The sequence below is a fragment of the Mauremys reevesii genome, linkage group 4 (assembly GCF_016161935.1).
Source record: "Mauremys reevesii isolate NIE-2019 linkage group 4, ASM1616193v1, whole genome shotgun sequence".
NCBI lineage: Eukaryota > Metazoa > Chordata > Testudines > Geoemydidae > Mauremys > Mauremys reevesii.
In genome coordinates, this window is record NC_052626.1 from 3,602,538 (window position 1) to 3,623,759 (window position 21,222).

General features: G+C 45.4%; 1 protein-coding gene across 3 annotated transcripts in view; it reads left to right on the forward strand.

Moving 5' to 3' along the window:
- FANCM (FA complementation group M) overlaps positions 1-21,222 on the forward strand; it is a 174,236-nt gene that overhangs the window by 77,035 nt on the left and 75,979 nt on the right. For all 3 annotated transcript variants that reach the window (XM_039535883.1, XM_039535881.1, XM_039535882.1), the window contains exons 7-9: positions 5,934-6,065; positions 6,682-6,780; positions 20,396-20,580. In XM_039535883.1, the coding sequence (XP_039391817.1) occupies positions 5,934-6,065; positions 6,682-6,780; positions 20,396-20,580 (416 nt within the window). The remainder of the gene's footprint in view (positions 1-5,933; positions 6,066-6,681; positions 6,781-20,395; positions 20,581-21,222) is intronic.

Below are 21,222 nucleotides of genomic sequence, written 5' to 3' on the forward strand. Positions count from 1 at the left end.
CGCATCAACACAGACACTAGCTTTTACCCTAGCTTCAGCTGCTAACAGCACCACTGGACTTTGTCTTTTCAGCTTGCAACAACTAACTTTTCCAGTCTGAGAGAGGTCTCACAGAGATACACTCCTTGTCCATCAGAGCATGCAGAGTCTCTGCTCTTGCTCCTCAAGCATTTAGCCACTCCTCAGCTCTCCTTCCTGCTGACTCAAACCATCCTCTGAATCTGTCTCAGCAGACTCTGCCAACAGACTGATTGGCTTGATTCAGCATGGAGCCCACACACACAGATTCAGCACCCAGCCACTTGGCCACACTTAACACACAGCTGGTTACAATTAGAAGCTTTAAGCTGCCTTACTCTCTCAAAACTAAAAAAGTCAGTACAGCCACTTCATCTCTCAAAGGAAATTTCAGTAAGGAGGAAAATTTCTGGAAAAGATCAACTTTCTTTTGATTACAACTGCAGTAAAACTGCTCACACAGGCTACCTTGAATCTTCCTTTCTTGTAAACTTCTCTAACACACCATTCACCCCCTTGCTCCTTCCCAGGCGCCCCCTCACTCACTCCACACTCCTTCTGCCACCTTCCCTTTGCTCTGCAGGACTTTCCTCTACACAGACACTTTAGCTTTCACCACCTCACACTTATGGAGTCTACACACACAGACCACACTCAGGCACACCTCTTTCTACACAACACACACAGGGTCAGAAGCACACCTTCAGACTTGGCAGTCAACACTTTCCTTCCCTTTTCCAAGTTTCAATCTTTGTCAAACCTTCTCACTGGTAACAACTCAGTTGTCTTCAGTTGTAACTTCAACAATTTTAAATCCATCACCCTCTGCTGCCCTGGCTGCACCCTAATCCCCCTGACCAGACAGTTGCTGCACCCTGCACAACCACACACACCACACTGCAAGCCCAAGCACCCTCATTTTCTCTTCTCTCTGGGATGCTAAGACACCCCAAACCTCTAGACACTAGTCACAGTGCCATTCTCCCCAGCAGACCCACACTCAGACATTCAACTTCCTGGGCTGGGCCCTCAACCAACACCAACTGAACAGACCCTCACTCACACTCACACAGACCAGGCTGACAGCTCCACAGACACACAAGACCAGACACACAAGACAGACTTCCAGACACACAGCCAGACATCTCATTTCCATTGTCACAGGGGCAGCACTGCACACAACACAGCTGTTCACAGACAACTGCTTGAGAGACCTTCAGTCAATAGTCACATACATCCCTGACAGACACAGACAGGCACATTTTCTCACACACCACCAAACCACAGGGGAAACTTCCCAACACTCACACTTCTCTTCTCCTCCTCCCTCCCAAACAGCTGCCTGATTCAACAGCCATCAGGCACTAAGGCTGCTGAGCTCCTGCAAACTTTCTTGCCATTGCCACACCAACAGATAAGCTGAAGCTCTTTCACTACACTTTCACTACTTTTACTTACTTCAAACCATAGTAGCCCATTTCATTTTTACTTTACAGCTAAGGATTTAACTTCCTCTTACCCATTTTTATTACCCTCTTCTCCTCTCCTTCCTCCCCTAGGGATTTAACCTGAGAAACATTTTCTTTCTTCTCTTCTTCTTTCTCTTCTTCTTCAGAAGATTTTTCTTCAGACAGACATTCAGACACAGAAACCACATTCCCATGAATTTTTGCTTTTTTTGACAAGAAGACTTTTTGCCTCCCTCAGGACAGGCATCACACACCTCTAACAATTTACCTCCTTGGACTCATTCCTCCTGTAACTGGCTACCTGGAAAAAACAAAACCTGTAACATTTCCAATTAGCTGATCTTTATGCTCATTCCCTGGACCTTTCCATCACAGCTGCATGCCACCTCCTTCCAGAGGTGGATTACAACTACTAAAGACACACACTCAATAAACACAGAGGATCAACACATTTCAACTTCACTCTGATCTAATATCTTTTCTGCTCTAGAGAGATCTTAGTAACAAGAAGTTGCCAGCCATAGACTTTTACCTTTTTACACTTTTTACTTGACTTTTACACTCTCATACATAGCAATGCCACAATTGCACCCCCCACCCACACCTAACATACAACACATTGACATGTTACAGGTGGCATTGTTGGTATTGGTGGACCACAACAACAGTACAATACACATACAATAACACAAGACAACTGCTCTACACTTTCAAGGATACAGTCTCTGCTGTTCTTTCCATTTTTTTTTGACTTTTTCTCTTGAGTTAGCTGTTTCTGTTCCTGTCTTTTTCTCTCCCTCTCCTCTTTCTTCTTCTCCATCTTCTTTCTTTTCTGCTCATAATCAAACTCTGCTGGCTCAGGCTGGCTCTCTTTTTCTTTCCTTTCCTTTGCTTTCTCTTGTCTCTCATGTCACTGATCTCTCAACAACCAAACTCCCAATCCCACATTTAAATTTTTGGAGCGTGTTCTTCTTCAAAAAAGACCTCTGACTGTTCTTTCCCTCCTAGCTACTCTGACGCAGCTGTGACTACGCGGACTTGTGGGACCTGCACTGGGAGGACCAAGCCACCAAAAATCCAGAACTAGGCTTAACAGGCCTAGGGCCCTAGGGGCTTTCTTTTTTCCACCTCTAAGGCAAACCAAACCAGCCAGACAAAAGGACTTTGGTCACCCACTGGCTCACACACAGTCACAGCAGCAATCCACCACACCCAGTCTCCCTCCACCACCCATCTCTGGCTATCCTGGGGATAAATGGTTATGAAAACAAAACCCCCAATAAAAAAAAGGTTCCTCGATCCCAACCCCCACCCCCAGACCCCAGGTCAATATACACATCATACTTATCACATCATCACGCTTGCCAATAAAATTAGAAAATAAAAATCTAAAAAATTTAAAAAAAAAAAAGAGAAGAGAGAAGAGAGAAGAAATAGAAAAAAATAACAATGCAAAATAGTACAAGCAAAGTTGGCAAAGTTGCAGCAGCAGGCTTGCAGCAGTGTAGGTTTTAGGTTAGTCTAGATTAAGTCATCTGGAAGGGTCCCCCATCAGTCCTGGTTGTCTTCAGTTTGTGTAAAAAGTCCTCCAGAGTCCAAGTCCAGTCAGAAAGAAAAAGAGAAGATGGATTGAAGATCAGGCTTATATAGACTACTTTCTTAGAAGGTGTAAGAATTCCTTTGTCTTGTTTACAGCAAAATGGAATGGAGCCTTGAGTCACATGAGCCAGTCCATACTTTGCTGAGTCACAAGGCGTGTCTGCCTTCTCTCCATGTCCATTCATTGTGTCCATGGTCCTAATTAATGGGCAAACAGGCTAGGCTAGCTAACACCAGCTTGTCTGGGAGGGGAGGGCTTCCCACACAGCACAACAAAACTTGAAATATTGACATAGAGCAAACACATTCATAACTTCAAAAAATGATATACAGACATATAGACAGCATAATTATAATCAGCAACCCATAATCTGGTCTTAGACACCTTAGATGACCCCCTTTATCTAAGATTTGGTGCCACTGCAGGACCTTGGTTGCAACCCATGTTCTATATGGTCCCAATTTATATCAATAACGTCACATTGACAACTGTATGTTCTTAAAGCAAAAAAATTGTTGTCCTTCACTGAGGTCTGATTTGGGAGAGCAAAATTGTGGGCACTTCTAATACTCTCTTGATCTGTCATCCAAAGGTGATGTTCATTTTTAAGTCCTTGTTCACCTGGAACTGCTCATCCCATTTTCTGAGAGGTACTGCTCACTAATCTCCCACAAATGGGACAATGCAGAGCCACTCGAAAAGAGATTTACCAGTAACTATTCTTCAAGCATGTCGCCTCTGCATATTCCCACTCCTCACCAACTCTCCTCCACTTCTTTTGAGTCTCAAGTCAATAATTCCAAAATTAGGCAATGAACTGAGGGCTGGTTGGAACCTTGGGCAAAATGGCTCTCAAGATGATTGTGCAGCTCCGTGCCAGAAGATGCCAGCCACAGAAGTCTGAGTGTGCAGGGGTGTCACTCTCAAGCAATAAGTTATTGGCGAGTAACCTCACTCATCCTTTCTTTGTGGCTAGATGGAAAGGAATGTTGGTTCATAAACTTTCTTTTGTAACATGGGACCATGGTATGGAAAAAGCTGAGAACCACTTATCTAGAAAGGGAGCAGGAACAAACAGATGCATGGAGTAAGATACACAATATATTTTAACCACTTAGTGTATGTCTACACTGTGTTGTAAACCCTGGTCTGTGGGATCTGCGCTTGTGGAGCTGGTATTTCCAAGCCCATGCTTGAGTGTCCACATTGCATTGTAAACCTGTGTCTACAGTTGTGGGACCCAGGTCTCTCAACCATGCTAGCGTGTCCATACTGCACTATGCAGACCTTCTGACTTGAGTTTGTGGCTTGAACTGCATCCACACTGCAAAATGACAGGGCTTGGACCCTAGTCACAGTGGGACTAGGGCTTGGATCCCTCTACACAGTCCCCAGATGGATCCAAGGAACCAGGTCCTGAGTGCCTGCTGACCCAAGTCAGAAAGATTTGTGTGTGGGTGGTAGGGGAGTTGGGCTCACATCTGAGTCTTCCCCTGGATTTCCAATACCCTTATTAATTTAGAAAGAAACTAATACGAATCTGGCCAGGTCTACACTACACACTTACTTCGGAATAACTACATCAGTCTGGGGCATGAACAATGTTGTTATACCTATCTTAACTCCCTGTGTAGACAGCTCTGTGTCGGCAGGAGAGCTTCTCCCACTGATATAACTACCGCTTCTCGCAGATGTGTGGAGTTGTTAAGCCGATAGGAACTCCGTCCTGTTGGGTTACAGCATCTTTACCAGAGGCGCTACAGTGGCACAGCTGCAACAGTGCAACTGTGCTGATGCAAGTTTGTAGGGTAGACCAAGCATCTTGATTCTTCCCATTTTATTGCTCAAGTCCTGATGAATTGATGAATCTTGCATTCATGATACCATTAGCACTTCTGGATGGTTGAATGCAAGCTACAAAATTACTAAATGAGTTATTGGAGACTGCTATTACTGCTGTCTGAGAGTGAAGTTTGATACCAATTAAAAAAAAACAAAAAAACAAACCTTACAGAATGCCTCATATCATAGAAACGATTAGCAAATAGTAATGTGTATGCTAGTGTCTTGTGACATTCATGCATTGGTATTTTTACAATGTACTGCTTTCATACGTGCTTACTTTGACATTTTTTTATAGTACTGTTGTATTAGTAGATGCATGCACTAGAGTATGCATTCATTATTTTTAATAAATAAAAAGAGTTCTTCAGTTTCACTGCTCCCTTAAGCCCTTTCTACAATGGGAAGTTGATTTACAGACAACATACTCAGTCACAACAGGTTCCCTTGAACCAGTGCTGGCAATAGTTCAGCTGTTAGGGTAACCAGGACAAACCTTTTTTCTGCACTGTTACAGAAACATTCAAGAAGACATACAACACTGTCCTGCTTACCCTAGTAGCTCAGCTGTTTTCAGCTATGGGTCCCTCTGAGTGCAGAAAGCATCTTCAACAGCTGGCCAGTTTCCTAACATAAACTGGATGATATTAAAGAGACAAGGTTAGTGAGGTATATCTTTTGTTGGACCAACTTCTGTTGGTGAAAAGCACAAGCTTAAGACTTCTTTAATAATAATTTTTAATTTGCCTGAACAGGATGTAGACTTCTGTTATGTGCATTTAATCCTCGTATGTACACACTAACACTCCCTGAAATAATATTGGCTCCCAGTTACATAAGCCTTTTCATAATAACTTTAGCTTCTTCAGAAAATTCTATATGTATTTTAGTTAAGGAAATGTGGAATTGATTCTAAATTAAATTCAAGTTATATGTAGCAAAACACCAAATCTTTAAGATTACTCAAGAGATTGAATATTAAACCATCTTATCTTTTTATAAAGGCTTGACTCGTGCCAGGAATGAACTTAGCCGGAATGAGGACTTCATGAAATTGTATCGGCAACTTGAAACCATGTTTTCAGACATGTCTGTGACTTCAGCAAATGGAAATCTTCTTTACAACAATAGAACAGGTCAGTGTTTACCTTTGAAGTCAGCATATTTGCTTCCTGGCTTTTTTCTAAAAGAGCATTTTCTCCCCTCAAAATTTAAACCTAGCAAACGCTCTGTTCAACATAAAGCCTAGCTGCTGACGATTCTTGATGCAAAATAAGTTTGATATTCAGTGTGATGCCTCTCTTTCCTAGTGCACTTTAATGTTAAGGTAGCACAAAACTGGATAGTAGTTACATTGCAGCTTTTACGTGTTCTATTTAAGCAATTTCATCTGCCTTCCAATTACAGTTTTGTAGGAATGAAGCAGTGAAGTTCAGTTAGAATTAACTATAAATTATTATTATAATCTCTTAACTAGCCTTGTGCAATACTTTTTTAATTTGACCACAACAAAAGTAATGTGCAGGTCTTGAAAAACTGGGTTTAACAAATATGCGTTTCAGTAATGAGTTTCCTGATGTTCATTTGCTAGATAGTTATTGTAATTAGATTGGAAATGTTGGGAATTGATGCTTGTCAGACTTGGAAGAGAGAAGTAGAATAAGAAAACAACGTTCACAGAACCTCTTATATACTTACTCCAGATAAAGACACAAAGATATATTTTTTAAAATGACCTTATTTGATTTACAGGACCTACAAATAAAAATAAAATCATCTACAGTCATCCAAAATTAAAGAAATTAGAAGAAGTCGTAGTAGAACACTTCAAATCCTGGAAGGGATGTACAGGTAAATGTTAGTCTCCAAAATGTAATCTAATCGCACTATCTGGGTATGAATCCATAATATTCTTCTTTAATTGTTTTACTCATATAAATTGAAATGTCCCTAGCCTCATTTTGCCAGAAGCTGGGAATGAGCGACAGGAGATGGATCACTTGATGATTACCTGTTCTGTTCATTCCCTCTGAAGTACCTGGCATTGGCCCTCTGTCGGAAGGCAGGATACTGAGCTAGATGGACCATTGGTCTGACCCAGTATGGCTGCTCTTATGTTCCTATTCTTTAATTGATTGAAACTCTTGCATATTTTGCTAGGTATTTTTATTTTATCCACTTGAAAAAATATTCCTGTGATGGGGCAGCTGCCCCTCACTAGCATAAAAGGGGTTAAAAGCAGCCCTAGGTAGGCTGTGCCGGAGGCAGCCAATCAGAGGTGAGCTGAAAGGAGTAGCCAGTCAGGGCCAATCAGGCCCATATAAAAAGAGAGCTGCAAGGCAGAGGAAGGCAGTTCTCTGCTGGAAGCCCAGGGAGGAAGGACTGTGTCCGTGAAGGGCCAAGAGAACTGCCAGCACCCTGGACAGAGCAGTGCTGCAAACAGCGGCTGAGGAAGACAGACACAGCTCCTGGCTGGCTGCCGGGGAGTTGCAGACTGAGGCCCTGATACGAGGTTAAAGAGGGAGCTGGAGCCACGTGGGAAGTGACTAGATGGTGGACTGCAGTTTGCCACTGGCGGGAAGTGGCTGAACAGCAGACTGCAGGTCCCCCAGAAGAGGGGAGCACAGTGTGTGGCACGGCTGGAGGGCAGTGTCACTGAAGAGGACGCCACGATCCTTGGAGAGACGTAGGTCCAAGAGCAGGGGTCACGGCAGCAATGCACCACCCGAAGGGGGCGCACTCAACCGCAAAGGTAATTCCCAAGGCAGGCTGAGGAGGTGCCACAGTGGTGAGTGGACCCCATTGCAATCACTGAAAAAACAAGTTGCCATCATACAGTTTATTAAGTGAAATTTCCTTATAGGTTTCATTAACCTTATTTTACTATAAATCCTTGCACAACTCTAACCAAATGTTAAAACAATGATAATAAACATTTTAGTTTTATTACTGGGGTCTCATTTGTTCCAGGATTTCATAGCCACAGGACAGGCTGTGGAATCCAACTCCCTCTGCAGAATTATGCCCCTGAAGCTGTGCTTTCATTAAAAAAAAAAAAAATCTTGTTAGTATGGTTGTGCAGGGAACATTTAAAGTGTAAACAAGACCTGATGAAATGTCATCTTTCTGAGTGGAAGAGAACTTGGAACAAAGCTCTTGACTTCTACGTAACTAAAGGAAAAATGTGAAATTTCAAGAATGAGTTGGATTAAAAATAAACAAAATCCTCAAATACTGGATATGTTCGTAATGTGTTTGAGTTTCCTGTTTCTTTGTAGTATTTTTACTTGATTCACTTTAGTGTGATTTATAGGGTATATTTTGTGCTGTTAAAAATGTTTAGAAAATTAAAATTCATATTTTAATTATGCAAAAGTTCCTTCCTTGGGAAGAAGAATTGAAAGAGCTCTCCCACTGAAAACTTCAGTTAATAGGAAGGAAAAAGTGTATCACTCTTCATTATGGAGTTCAAGGATACAATGCTTGACATTTCTAACTTGGGATTCTGTGAAAAGCCATAAAAGTCACCTCAGATAATCAGTGCATATATTTGTGCTTTAAATAATGCAAAAGGTTTATTTTGATATAATAGTTTAATTGATGCTAAAGAGAAAAGAGCACTTTCAGATAAGGTTAAATGATTCAACTGTATCAAGTTAGTTAGGCTTAAAAAGTCTAACTTTTAAAAAGTGTTTCCAGTCTTAATTTCAGAATTTCTCAGACTTCTTTTTGTAGAGCAATCAGTCCTTGCACCATTGAGAATTTGACACCAAAACCAGCCTCTCTTCCCTCTCAGTCCTACTCCATATATTTTTATATGCACTGGCATCAGGAAGCATAAGTTAAATGTTTGAAAATAAAACAGTTTTTAGTGCCTAAACCATTGATTTGAAAAGAACAATCAGAGGAATCCTAAAATTAAGGAATGCGAGAAGAAACAAATTTAAGGTAGGCCAGCTTGGCAAATTGATCTCATCTCTCTGGTCACATGGAATCATGTCATATTACATGAATGTGACATACTAGGGTACAATCCTGCCACACATACTTTATCAGACAATTAAGTTTTCAAGTGATGCCTTACAAGGCATTCTTTGTGAAAAGATTATAATAATAGTGTGGTAGGGGTATATTCAGTCACAATCATAGAATCATAGAATATTAGGGTTGGAAGGGACCTCAGGAGATCATCTAGTCCAACCCCCTGCTCAAAGCAGGACCAATCCCCAGACAGATTTTTACCTCAGTTCCCTAAATGGCCCCTCAAGGATTGAACTCACCACCCTGGGTTTAGCAGGCCAATGCTCAAACCAACCTTAACGCCACAAGAATGTCCATTTAGAGCAAAGTTTTCTAATGGACCACATTCAATGAGTATGTATACATGTCATTTATATACGGAGGGACTGGCCATGGCTTCATAGTAAGGTTAAACTGAATTTTATACTTTAAGCAGGAATTTAACCTCTTAGTTATATATGAAGAGTACAGTGTATTCTTTTCAAATTTATATCACTTATTCTTTAAGTACAGAATGGATATATATAGAGAGAGTGATCTATATCTATGTAATATGCATATACTTATGAGTGTGATGGACAATGTATGTGTGGTAAATAGTTCCAGAAGAACAGTGCTCTCTCCAAGTTGACTGGTTCTTCTTCAAGTGATTGCTCATGTCCATTCAACTTAGGTATATGTGCTCACCACATGCACCGGTGCCAGAAGTTTTTCCCTCAGCAGAATCCGTAGGGGACAGGCTCTGGTGCCCCCTGGAGTGGCGCGCACGTGCCGCGGTATATAGGGCACTGCTAATTCCCCCCACCCTCAGTTCCTTCTTGCCGGATATGCACTCGTTGATTTATAGATCTTTCTACTGTAACAGCATTGGTTCTTCTTCAAGTGATTGCTCATATCCATTCCAGTTAGGTGTGCGCGCGCTGCGTGCACGTTCGTCGGAAGATTTTTACCCTAGCAACCCCAGTGGGTCGGCTGAGCGCCCCCTGGAGTGGCGCCATAATGGCACCAGATATATACCTCAGCCGACACACCCGACCCTTAGTTCCTTCTTACCGCCTGTGTCGGTCGTTGGAACAGTGGAGTGCAGCTTGCCTGACCTCCGCTTCCCTAGCTTCCTATAGTTCTTCTCTTGCGAAATTGTACATAGTTATAATCTTAGTTTTAGTTTTTTCTTGTTTTATTAGTTTTCATCAGTTTTAGAGTTATATTAGTTAGCGGGTTAGGGGATTAGCTCCTTCCCGCGCCCGGGACCGGAGTGCATGCCCGGCTCCCCGGGTTTCAAGCCGGGCTCGGCCTGCCGCAGGTCTATGCCTACAGGAGATCCACATAGCTCCTGTTTAAAGTGCCTGGGAGAGTCGCACTTATCTTCTAAGTGCCCAATTTGAAAGGCTTTCAAGCCGCGCACCAAGAGGGAGAGAGACATCAGGCTCAATCAGCTCCTCATGGAGGCAGCCTTAACCCCTCTGGCTTCGGCACCGTCCACTGTTCATTCAGACTCTCGCAGTACCTCCTCAGCACTGGGCCACTCTTCTCTGCCCAAACTGAGCACCATCGGCACCGAAATCGACCCCGAGACGCTCTCTCTCGCCAAAGGCGAAAAAAGCGAAGGCCGCTGCCACGTTGGCACCGCCCACTTTGAGGCTGCAGAGTGCGCCCCGACCGGACCGCCTGGCCGCGGCACCGACAGCTCCGGCACCAGCAATTCTGCCAGTACTGTCGACTCCGGCCCCACAGAGGCCGTCGAGTCCGGATCCTGTGTCCTCCCCGGCACCGGCCGTGGTAGAGCTCACATTGCCGTCAACTCCTGAGACCTTCACAGCGGCAAAGGACCTCATTGCTTTAACGGACCTGGCAGTGCCTCCGTCCCCGGCGCCGCCGGTGCGGGCACCCCGTTCTATCGGCAAGCCGGCACTGCTCAAACCGCCTCCCGGCACTGAGTCGGACCGGCACCGCTCCCCCTCCAGATCTCACGAGCGTTTCCGGTCCCGCCACAGATCTCATTCTCGGCATCGATCACAACGCTGCTCGCAGTCCCGGCACCGCTCTGCCACGCGGCGCCGGTCCTTCTCCCGCTCTCCGACTCATCACTCGCGGCACCGATCCAGATCCCGGTGCCGATACGGACGCCGTGCCTCTTGAAGCCATTCTCGTCACTGAGAGTGGAGATCACGGTCGACCTCCCAGCACCGTGCCGGTCGTAGGTCCCGCTCTCGCTCTCGATGCTACTCTGCCTCCCGGCACCGGTCACCGGAGCGGAGGGGAACAAGATCAGTCGGCACCTCGGCACAGGGCTTCTCCACCCCTGCATGGCCCTCCAGGCATGCGTCGGCATCATCACAGGCCGACAGCTATTATGTGGACGAGCATGACCCTCAGATGCCCTCGGGAATCTTCCAGGAGGCCCAATACACAGACCAAGACCCTCGTCAATGGGGTTTTTGGACTCCTTGGGCTTACCACCAGGCCCAAGGTGCTCCTCTGCCTACCACCCGCGCAGTACCATCAGAAGCGCGCATCCCAGAGACTACTATAAGCCGCCCCGAAGCTCAGAAGGACGTACCACCACCCCTTCAGCCTGCTCAGGAGCCTCTTGACCAGGAACCTTCCCAGGACCCAGAAGCTGGGCAGGACACCATCATCCCCGGGGTATCTTCTTCCTCCTCCCCGGATGAAGCAGTAGTGGGGTCTTCGTCTTCAGGGCCCCCTCCGATTGATTTGAGGGCACACCAGGATCTCCTTCGGAGGGTGGCGTTACGCATGGACCTCCAAGCAGAGGAGGTGTCGGAGGTGGACAACCTGGTGGTCACCATTTTGTCAGCAGACGCCCCAACCAGGGTGGCCCTGCCATTTATTAAGACTATTCAAGCGAATGCTGACAGCCTTTGGCAAGCACCGGCCTCTATTACTCCCACAGCCAAAGGGGTGGAACGCAAGTATATGGTTCCCTCTCAGGGATATGAGTATTTGTATGTCCACCCTCCCCCCTCGTCGTTAGTGGTCCAATCCGTCAATGACAGGGAGCGCCACGGTCAGCAAGCCCCGGCTCCTAAGTCTAAAGACGCAAGACGAATGGACTTGCTGGGTCGCAAGGTCTACTCTGCGGGTGCCCTACAGCTACGAGTGGCTAACCAGCAGGCCTTATTGAGCCGCTACGGTCATGATACATGGGCTGAGGTGGAAAAGTATAAAGAACTGCTTCCTCAGGACTCGCGCCAAGAGTTCGCAGCCTTCGTAGAGGAAGGTAAAAAGGTGGCTCGTACATCGTTACAAGCCTCCTTGGATGCTGCCGATTCAGGAGCCCGAACTCTAGCCTCCGGCATTACCATGCGACGCATCTCTTGGCTGCAGAGTTCAAATCTTCCCCCTGAATTACAGCATACTATCCAGGACCTTCCCTTTGACGGCAAGGGATTGTTTTCCGAAAAGATAGACTCCAGGCTCCAAATCCTGAAGGATAATAGGGTTATTATCCGCACATTGGGGATGCACACTCCTGTGACCCAGAGACGTCCGTTCCGTCCCCAGCTTAACCGGCCTTACTTTATGCCCCGGTACAGACAAGACTCCGGTCGCGGTCGAGGGGGACGTAGACAACAGCCTGGTCAACAACCGTCCCAAGGTCAGGCCCCACCTAAGCCACCGGCGGGGCCAAAGTCGTCATTTTGAAGATGCTCCCGGGGATGGCCTACCAGCTCTTATCCAGGATCCTTTCCCTCCTTTTTCCAACCGCCTTTCCTACTTCCTCCCGGCGTGGTCCCGGCTGACCTCCGATGCCTGGGTCCTCCGCACAGTGGAACGTGGATATCACCTCCAATTCGTTTCACCCCCACCTTCCCATCCTCCTTCCCGGTCCCTCTTCAGGGACCCCTCTCACGAGCAACTCCTCTTACAAGAAGTGCAGACGCTCCTCGCTATCGGAGCGATAGAGGAGGTTCCAGAGAGGGAAAGAGGCAAGGGGTTTTATTCCCGTTATTTCTTGATCCCCAAGTCCAAAGGGGGCCTCCGGCCCATCCTAGACCTGCGAGACCTCAACAAATACATGCTAAAGTTGAAGTTCCGCATGGTCTCCTTGGGAACCATCATTCCTACCCTGGAGACTGGTATGCCACCCTCGATATGAAGGACGCTTATTTTCACATCGCCATCTCTCCACCGCACAGGCGCTTTCTACGATTTATGCTCAATCACCTTCACTCCCAGTTTACGGTCCTCCCCTTTGGCCTATCCACGGCCCGGAGGGTGTTTACAAAGTGCATGGCCGTCGTCACCGCCCACCTCCGTCGGCGCGGCATCTGCGTTTTTCCCTACCTAGACGACTGGCTCATCGGGGGAATTCGCGGACCCAAGTACAGCAGCATGTAGCAGTGATCAGAGACTTGTTCACGCGCCTGGGCCTGGTACTCAATGTGGAGAAGTCCATCTTAATACCCACCCAGAGGCTGGACTTTATCGGAGCGACCCTGGACTCTTTTCTCTAGCCAGGGCCTACCTTCCTCAGCTTCGATTCCAGGCCCTCACACAGATCATTCAGGGGCTTCGGACCTCTCGCATGACCTCGGCCCGTACTTGTCTCCGCCTCCTGGGTCACATGGCAGCTTGCACCTACGTAACCAAGCATGCCAGGCTCCGCCTTCGCCCCCTCCAGCTGTGGCTCAACTCGGTGTATCGACCGCACAGAGACCCTCTGAACACCTTGCTCACCGTTCCAACGAGCATTCTTCGCTCCCTGGACTGGTGGCTGACCCCATCCCAAGTGTGTGCAGGGGTCCCATTCCATCCGCCTCAGCCTTCACTTTCCCTGACGACGGCCGCCTCGTCCCTCGGATGTGGGGCTCACCTCGGCCACCTTCGTACGCAGGGCCTCTGGTCATTGCAGGAGTTGAGACTGCACATCAACGTCAGGGAGCTACGCGCAGTGCGCCTCGCGTGCCAGACGTTCCAGAGTCAACTCAGCGGCCGTTGTGTCTCAGTCTTTACGGACAATACAACGGCCATGTATTATATCAACAAGCAAGGGGGAACTCGCCCTTCCCCACTCTGCCATGAGACGATACAACTGTGGGAGTTCTGCATAGCCCACTCAATAGACCTAGTGGCGTTTTTCCTCCCAGGTGTGAACAACACCTTAGCAGATCGCCTGAGCAGATCTTTTCTCTGCCACGAATGGTCGCTGAGACCGGACGTCGCCCATACAATTTTCCAACAGTGGCAGTTTCCCCAGATAGACCTGTTCGCATCTCGAGCGAACCGGAAATGCCAAGAGTTTTGCTCCTTTCAAGGCCTGTCACCAGGGTCCCTGTCGGACGCGTTTCTCCTTCCATGGACTCATCATCTACTCTACGCATTTCCCCCGTTCCCCCTAGTCCACAGAGTCCTCCTGAAGCTCCGACGAGACAGAGCACATCTCATCTTGATTGCGCCAGCGTGGCCCAGGCAGCACTGGTACTCTATGCTGCTCCTTTTTTCCATAGCCAGCCCAATTCCTCTGCCGCTTCACCCGGATCTTATAACCCAAGATCACGGCGCTCTCCGTCACCCAGACCTGACGGCCCTCCACCTCACGGCATGGCTCCTGCGTGGCTAGACGAGTCGGAATTGTGCTGCTCTGCTCCTGTGCAGCATGTCTTGTTGAGCAGCAGAAAGCCTTCCACTCGCTCTACCTCCCTAGCCAAATGGAAGCGCTTCGCTTGCTGGGCTCAGGCGCGCAACGCTAGTCCTTCGGAGCTCCCTATTCCAATGGTCCTCGACTATCTCTGGTCCCTGAAACAGCAAGGCCTAGCATTGTCCTCTCTGAAGGTGCACTTAGCAGCCATATCCGCTTTCCACCCAGGAAAGGGTAGAGACACGGTTTTCTCTCATCCATTGACTGCTAGATTCAGGAAGGGCCTTGAGCGTCTCTACCCTCAAGTACGTCACCCGACTCCTACCTGGGACCTAACCCTGGTCCTCAACAGGCTCGTGTCTCCACCCTTTGAGCCGTTGACCACCTGCTCACTGCTATACCTGTCCTGTAAGATGGTCTTTTTGGTAGCCATCACATCGGCTAGGCGGGTATCTGAGCTCCGAGCGCTCACGGTGGACCCGCCCTATACTGTTTTTCATAAGGACAAGGTACAGCTGCGTCCGCATCCAGCATTCCTCCCGAAAGTGGTATCAGCTTTCCACCACAATCAAGATATCTTCCTTCCGGTTTTCTTTCCAAAGCCGCATGCATCCTCGTGCGAGCAACAGCTTCACTCTCTCGACGTTCGTAGGGCGCTGGCTTTCTATATAGATTGGACAAGACCATTCCGCAAGTCCCCTCAACTGTTCGTGGCAGTTGCCAACCGGATGCGAGGTTTTCCTGTTTCATCGCAGCGCATCTCCTCGTGGCTGACAGCGTGCATACGCACCTGCTATGACTTAGCTCATGTTCCTTTGGGCCATCTCACTGCCCACTCTACCAGAGCCCAGGCTTCATCCGCCACCTTTCTGGCGCACGTGCCAATACAAGAAATATGCCATGCGGCAACCTGGTCATCGGTTCATACCTTCGCCTCTCACTATGCTCTGGTCCAGCAATCTCGAGATGATGCAGCTTTTGGCTCCGCGGTCCTACATTCCGCCACATCTCTCTCCGACCCCACCGCCTAGGTAAGGCTTGGGAATCACCTAACTGGAATGGATATGAGCAATCACTCGAAGAAGAAAAAACGGTTACTTACCTTTGTAACTGTTGTTCTTCGAGATGTGTTGCTCATATCCATTCCACACCCACCCTCCTTCCCCACTGTCGGAGTAGCCGGCAAGAAGGAACTGAGGGTCGGGTGGGTTGGCTGAGATATATATCTGGTGCCGTTATGGCGCCACTCCAGGGGGCGCTCAGCCGACCCACTGGGTTTGCTAGGGTAAAAATCTTCCGACAAACGTGCACGCGGCGCGCGCACACCTAACTGGAATGGATATGAGCAACACATCTCGAAGAACAACAGTTACAATGGTAAGTAACCGTTTTATTTTTGCCAAAAGCACAAAAATAATTTTGTCAGTAAAACACTAATTTTCCCATTTTAGATAAAACAGCTTGATGCTTTTGGTGTATGCTTAGCACAATAATACATAAAATAATTTGTCCAAATAACCATAGAAGTAAGAGGCTTGTGTTGACAGTTGAGGTTTGAGAGACTGCAGAAATTTTACTGGAGCTATGTTGCTACTTATTATGATTTATTCAGTTATAAAGATCTTATTGTTCATTTTATATGTCTAGGTCTGGAAAACATTTTATTGAAACTTCCTACAAAGTAAAAAATTGTAGATTTTTTTTTTCTGTGTAACCAAACGGAAAAAGAGAAGCAATTTTTTTTTTTACAATTGGGTGTGCAACATTAGCCACCTTCCAGTTTTCTGCAATAGTAGCTGTTTGTACTGCTAAATAATCTTTCCTTTTTTATAAACATAAAAAGTGCCTGTATATGTGCTCTGAGTACCGTGTCAATTATTTTAAATTTCCAAATCCAGTAAAGTTTAATCAGCTCAGCTCATCTACCAAGCAGCAGCTCATAATTAATGTTAGCACACCCAGTCATCTTCTCATCTCCTACTTGTCTGAGCTAAGAGGATGAACAGAATCTTCAGATGCTTAAGTTGGGGAATATTAAGTAGGAGAAGGGGAGGTTATTAGTTCTGCATAAATACGGGAATACTGTGTTCAGTTCTGGTTTCCATGCTTCAAAGGGGATGTTGAAAAATTGGAAAGACTTCAGAAGAGAGCTACAGAAATTATTTGAGGTCTGGAAAACTAGGGAGAGACTAAAGAAGCTCCAGTACGTTTAGTTTATCCAAGAAAAAGATTAAGAGCTGACTGACCATGGTCTACAAGTACAAGGGGAAGAGATTTCTGATAGTAGACAGTTATTTAATTTAGCAGAAAAAGGCATAATGAGAGCCAATGGCTAAAACTAGACAAAATCAGATTAGAAATAAGGCACACACTTTTCACAGTGAGAGTAATTCATTGTAATAACTTACCTAAGGATGCAGTAGATTCTTCATTAATTAAGATCTTTAATCAACACTGGACATCTTTCTAAGGGAGATGTTTTTGCTCAGACAGAACTTACTGTCTTGATGCAGAGATCATATTAGATGATCATAATGTGGTCCTTTCTGGCCTTTCATTTGACCTTTGAAGAGTCATAGGTTGTAACATGTTGGCCCTGCAATGTGTCCTGAAATCAGTAAATCCTGGCTACTTAAGATCACGGGCAGGAGGGCTTGCCAGAACTCTTAAAAGCAATTAATATTCAATTCAGTTCAAATGTTTAAGATTTCCAATATTTAAGTATGGACCAAGATTTCTGAACCTTGTGGTGAATACTGTGTGCTAGGCATCAATTCTAAGCAAGAGATTAACAATTTTACAGTTACAATGCAAAATTAAAATGTACACAAATTATTAAGCAGTCTTGTGTAACACAGAGGGTAAGTTACTGTACCATGTTTGCCATTCATATGCTGGCTATCTTGGGCATCATCAGTATCATTGATCCATCACAACATACATCCACCACTTCTCCTCAGTCCAAGTCTTTCCTGGAAGGAACAGCCACAGGAAGTGTAAACCAGCATTCAGAAAGCAGTTCAGGAGGCACTTGTGGCCAATCAAATTAAAACATGGAACAGCTACTTTGCACATGCTTATAACAAAGGCAAACACCGTAGCGTAGTTCTCCTGTTGATCAACACAAGGTCAGAGATCAGGAAGCCCTTTATTATTCACAGTGTCGTCATCAGAAAATCAACATAGGGCACCAGCCTACGCCGTGAATCTAGCAACATGGGCATCCTGCTAATCTATAGACTTTTGAAAAGTAGTCGACTGAGATACTGTGTGAAATAGTGATGCTGTTTCCAAGGCTTGTTGTCCACGTATATTTAAACACTGTGTTGACACTGCAATGGCTCCAAACCACCACTTTTACCCTTTGCACCCTTGATTTTTTCCAAGTAATCTCTGGATCTACACACATGCAGCCAGTCACACTCTGGACTAGATTTTCAGACTCTAATTAAATACAGGTAATTCAAGAAACACCTTCTGGTGATCTCCCTCCTGCAGACAAGAAGCAATCGTACTAGTCCACCCCTAGAAGCTCCCGGATCTAGTAAAATTCCAAAGCATCATTGCATGTAACTCTGCATCACCAAAAACTAAGTGAGTCACTGGGACTATTCCATAACCACAGCGATTGACACTGACACTGTTAGGCCTGAATGAATATATAGCAGACAAAACAGTTATGCTAACCTGACTGAAATCAGGCTAGCAAAGGTTTTGATAATCCCAGAGTGGAAAAGTATTGAAAAGCAGTATTGTAGAGCAGCCTGAAAAAACAGAGGAGAGCTGAGATAAACCAGGGATTGCATTGCTGGGCATGCCATGCTAAGGACAGTGACAGTGTTTGAAATGATGATAAGGAACCTGCATCCCCACGGTTCAGATTTTTTTTTTTTTTGTTTGTTTGTGTTTTAAAAAAAACTTTATTTTTTCTTTGTTGTTGTAGTATAATATAATTAATAATTAATAAAGACATAAACTAGGCATGTGTGTGTAGTGTAAGTTAAAAGTTTTTAGTAAGTTGTTAAACAGGGGGGTTTTTTGGTTTTGTGTGAGATGTATGATGAATAATAAAACTGTCTATATAGGCTAATGCTGCTGTAAAAAGGGCCCTGTTCTCACTGAGACGAGCGCCTTTTTTTGATGTTGCACTTGTCAAAAAATTTTTTTGATGGGATCTTGCTGGTGTTGACTGTCTCTCTAGCTGAACAGACAACGAATTTCGCTGTTGGGGTTAAAGTCCCTAACAACACCAAAGTGACATCCTTCCCAACAGATCTCCCCGGTTTTCTGCAATCTGTGACAGGCGTCAGAGGAAGAGAATTTGTACATCAGCAGTGTCAAATATAGGCAGGCACAGACCGCATCCAACATAAGGAATTTTTGTAAGCCTATGCCCTCTCTGTGGAAGAAATAAAGAAAACCCGTCTTTCCACCTTTGCATCTGTTAAATCAGTACTAAACTATAACTCATGGCTCCCTTGGAGAGTCATAAATGGTTCATGAGGGAGCCACAATAGTTGGGAAAAGGTTTTTAATTGATACCTCAATTTTTTTGTTTGCTTTTAATTAAGAGACTCTTAAATTGGGCTTAAAAATCACCTGTGTCTTATCTGTGTGTCTGTGTCTGATGCTCCTGTTGCTAAAGGGGTTGGGTGCCTCTGCTCATGGAGGTGGCCTTTCGCAGAGAGACTCCCTGCTAGGGGAAGCATTGAGCAGGAAGCCTGTCAGCTGAAAGACCCCTGCTGGAGCAGAGGCAAAGAGAGCTTCCCAGTGCTAGCCATGTGGCAGCAGCAGCACTAGCAGTTAGGGGAAAGGGGCTGAGGGAGAGACAGGGTCTCATCCTTATACTGGAACAACTTTTACCACGTCCTAAACCTACATGTAGCAAACATTTGGCTGAAGATGGTAGGTAAAGCAGAGCCTTTTAGATAGTGGCAGGACAACTGCCTCTTAGGGGCTTGTTTACATGGCAAGCCACGGTGTGAATCTACAATACTCAGTAATTTGCAGTCTGGACGCTGCCACAGCATAATGGAAGTCCTGGTATGCAGCTTATCTTATTGCTCTGTTACTCATTAAGCTGAGAGCTCACACAGGAAGCCGAAGTTGCAGACTTCTAATAGTATTTGATAAAGGCTATCAGTACCTAGATTTTTTCATCAACTAAGATATTTATCCTGATTTATAACTTAAACCCCATGTTTCTGCTCTACCATGCTGTGCACTAGCCTTTCCTGAGTATTGTGTATTTTTATTGCTAGTAAGTCATCCTTACTTCACCTGCCCCTCCTGACTTTTGTTATCTCTTTTGTTTGGCCATTATATATTTGGGTCTGAAATTAGATTGCAGATTCTTTGTTGCACAACCATGTCTTAATTTTATTTTGAGGCATCTACTGAGTGCACTTTTGGGCTTTATAAAGCAATACATTATAATAAATTGTGACTTGGGGACAAGGTATTCTCAATGCAGGGCCCTCTGTTGGATCAAATTCCAGAGCAGAGCCAGTGTTAGTTCTGCCTGGTATGTTCCAGGGAGTGACTGTATCCTTTCTTTAGTGAATGGGGAGAGTTTTCTTTTTTAATAGGTTGGGAAGTTTGTAATTGTCATTTTTCTTAACATTATGTTAATTTGGATGGCTTTGTGCTCCTAGCACAAATGGAATGGGTACACTGTGTAAATCAAAAAAAATGAAATGGAATCCATTTGGACACAATCTTATCCTTATGGAAGTGATGGGAGTTACGCATGCCCAATGAAGGGGTGATCTGGCCCTGTGTTTTTTATTTATTGTGTATATAAAATCCTTTTCTAGCTCATAGACTTATTTTTGTCTTAAACAGATCAAAGCATATCTGAAAGCAAACCCAGTGATACCAGAGTTATGATCTTCTCCTCGTTTCGAGACAGCGTCCAAGAAATTGCTGAAATGCTTTCCCAGCACCATCCAATTGTCAGAGTAATGACCTTCGTTGGCCACTCCACAGGAAAGAGCATGAAGGGCTTTACACAAAAAGAGCAGCTTGAGGTAAAGATGTAATCAGTCTTGTTTGAGAAGATGGATGTAGGGAATGTGATGTGCTAATATATATTGTATAGAAATGACTGTGTAGTTTAAAGTTCCATTAATAAATTGCTGTACTAAGTAAACCACTGTACTAAGTAAACAACTGTGATCTCGAGACCTCTTGATGCCAACTAGAGAGGGTCCAAGGGATGCATAGGATTTTACAGGGATCCTCTGGATCAGATACATGCATAACAGTTCACCAAAGGGTGGCATATGTGGTCTCTACTGAGATCCAAGGGCCCACCGGTCATCATAATCATTGTGAAATGTAGGCATGCATAATATTTGAGGAGTTATTTATCTATACTAAAAACTATGTTCTTAAGGCCTGGGAGCTGAGGCAAGTCACCAAGAAGTGACAGACCTCGCACATGTTCCTTTCAGGCAGAAGGTAACAGATGCTTTTCTCTCTATTTGGCCGTAAGTATTGTGTGTCTCACAATGAATGCCTATGTGCATAATCAGTGGAGGGGTATCCTGTTTATGACTAGGACCAAAGGACTAGTCTGTTATATAGGGATGCAAAGAAACACACAGGATTCTTCACTGAGGAGACAAGCTAACAGTATGTTTTATGAAAGGAGGGTCACAGCCAGCCTG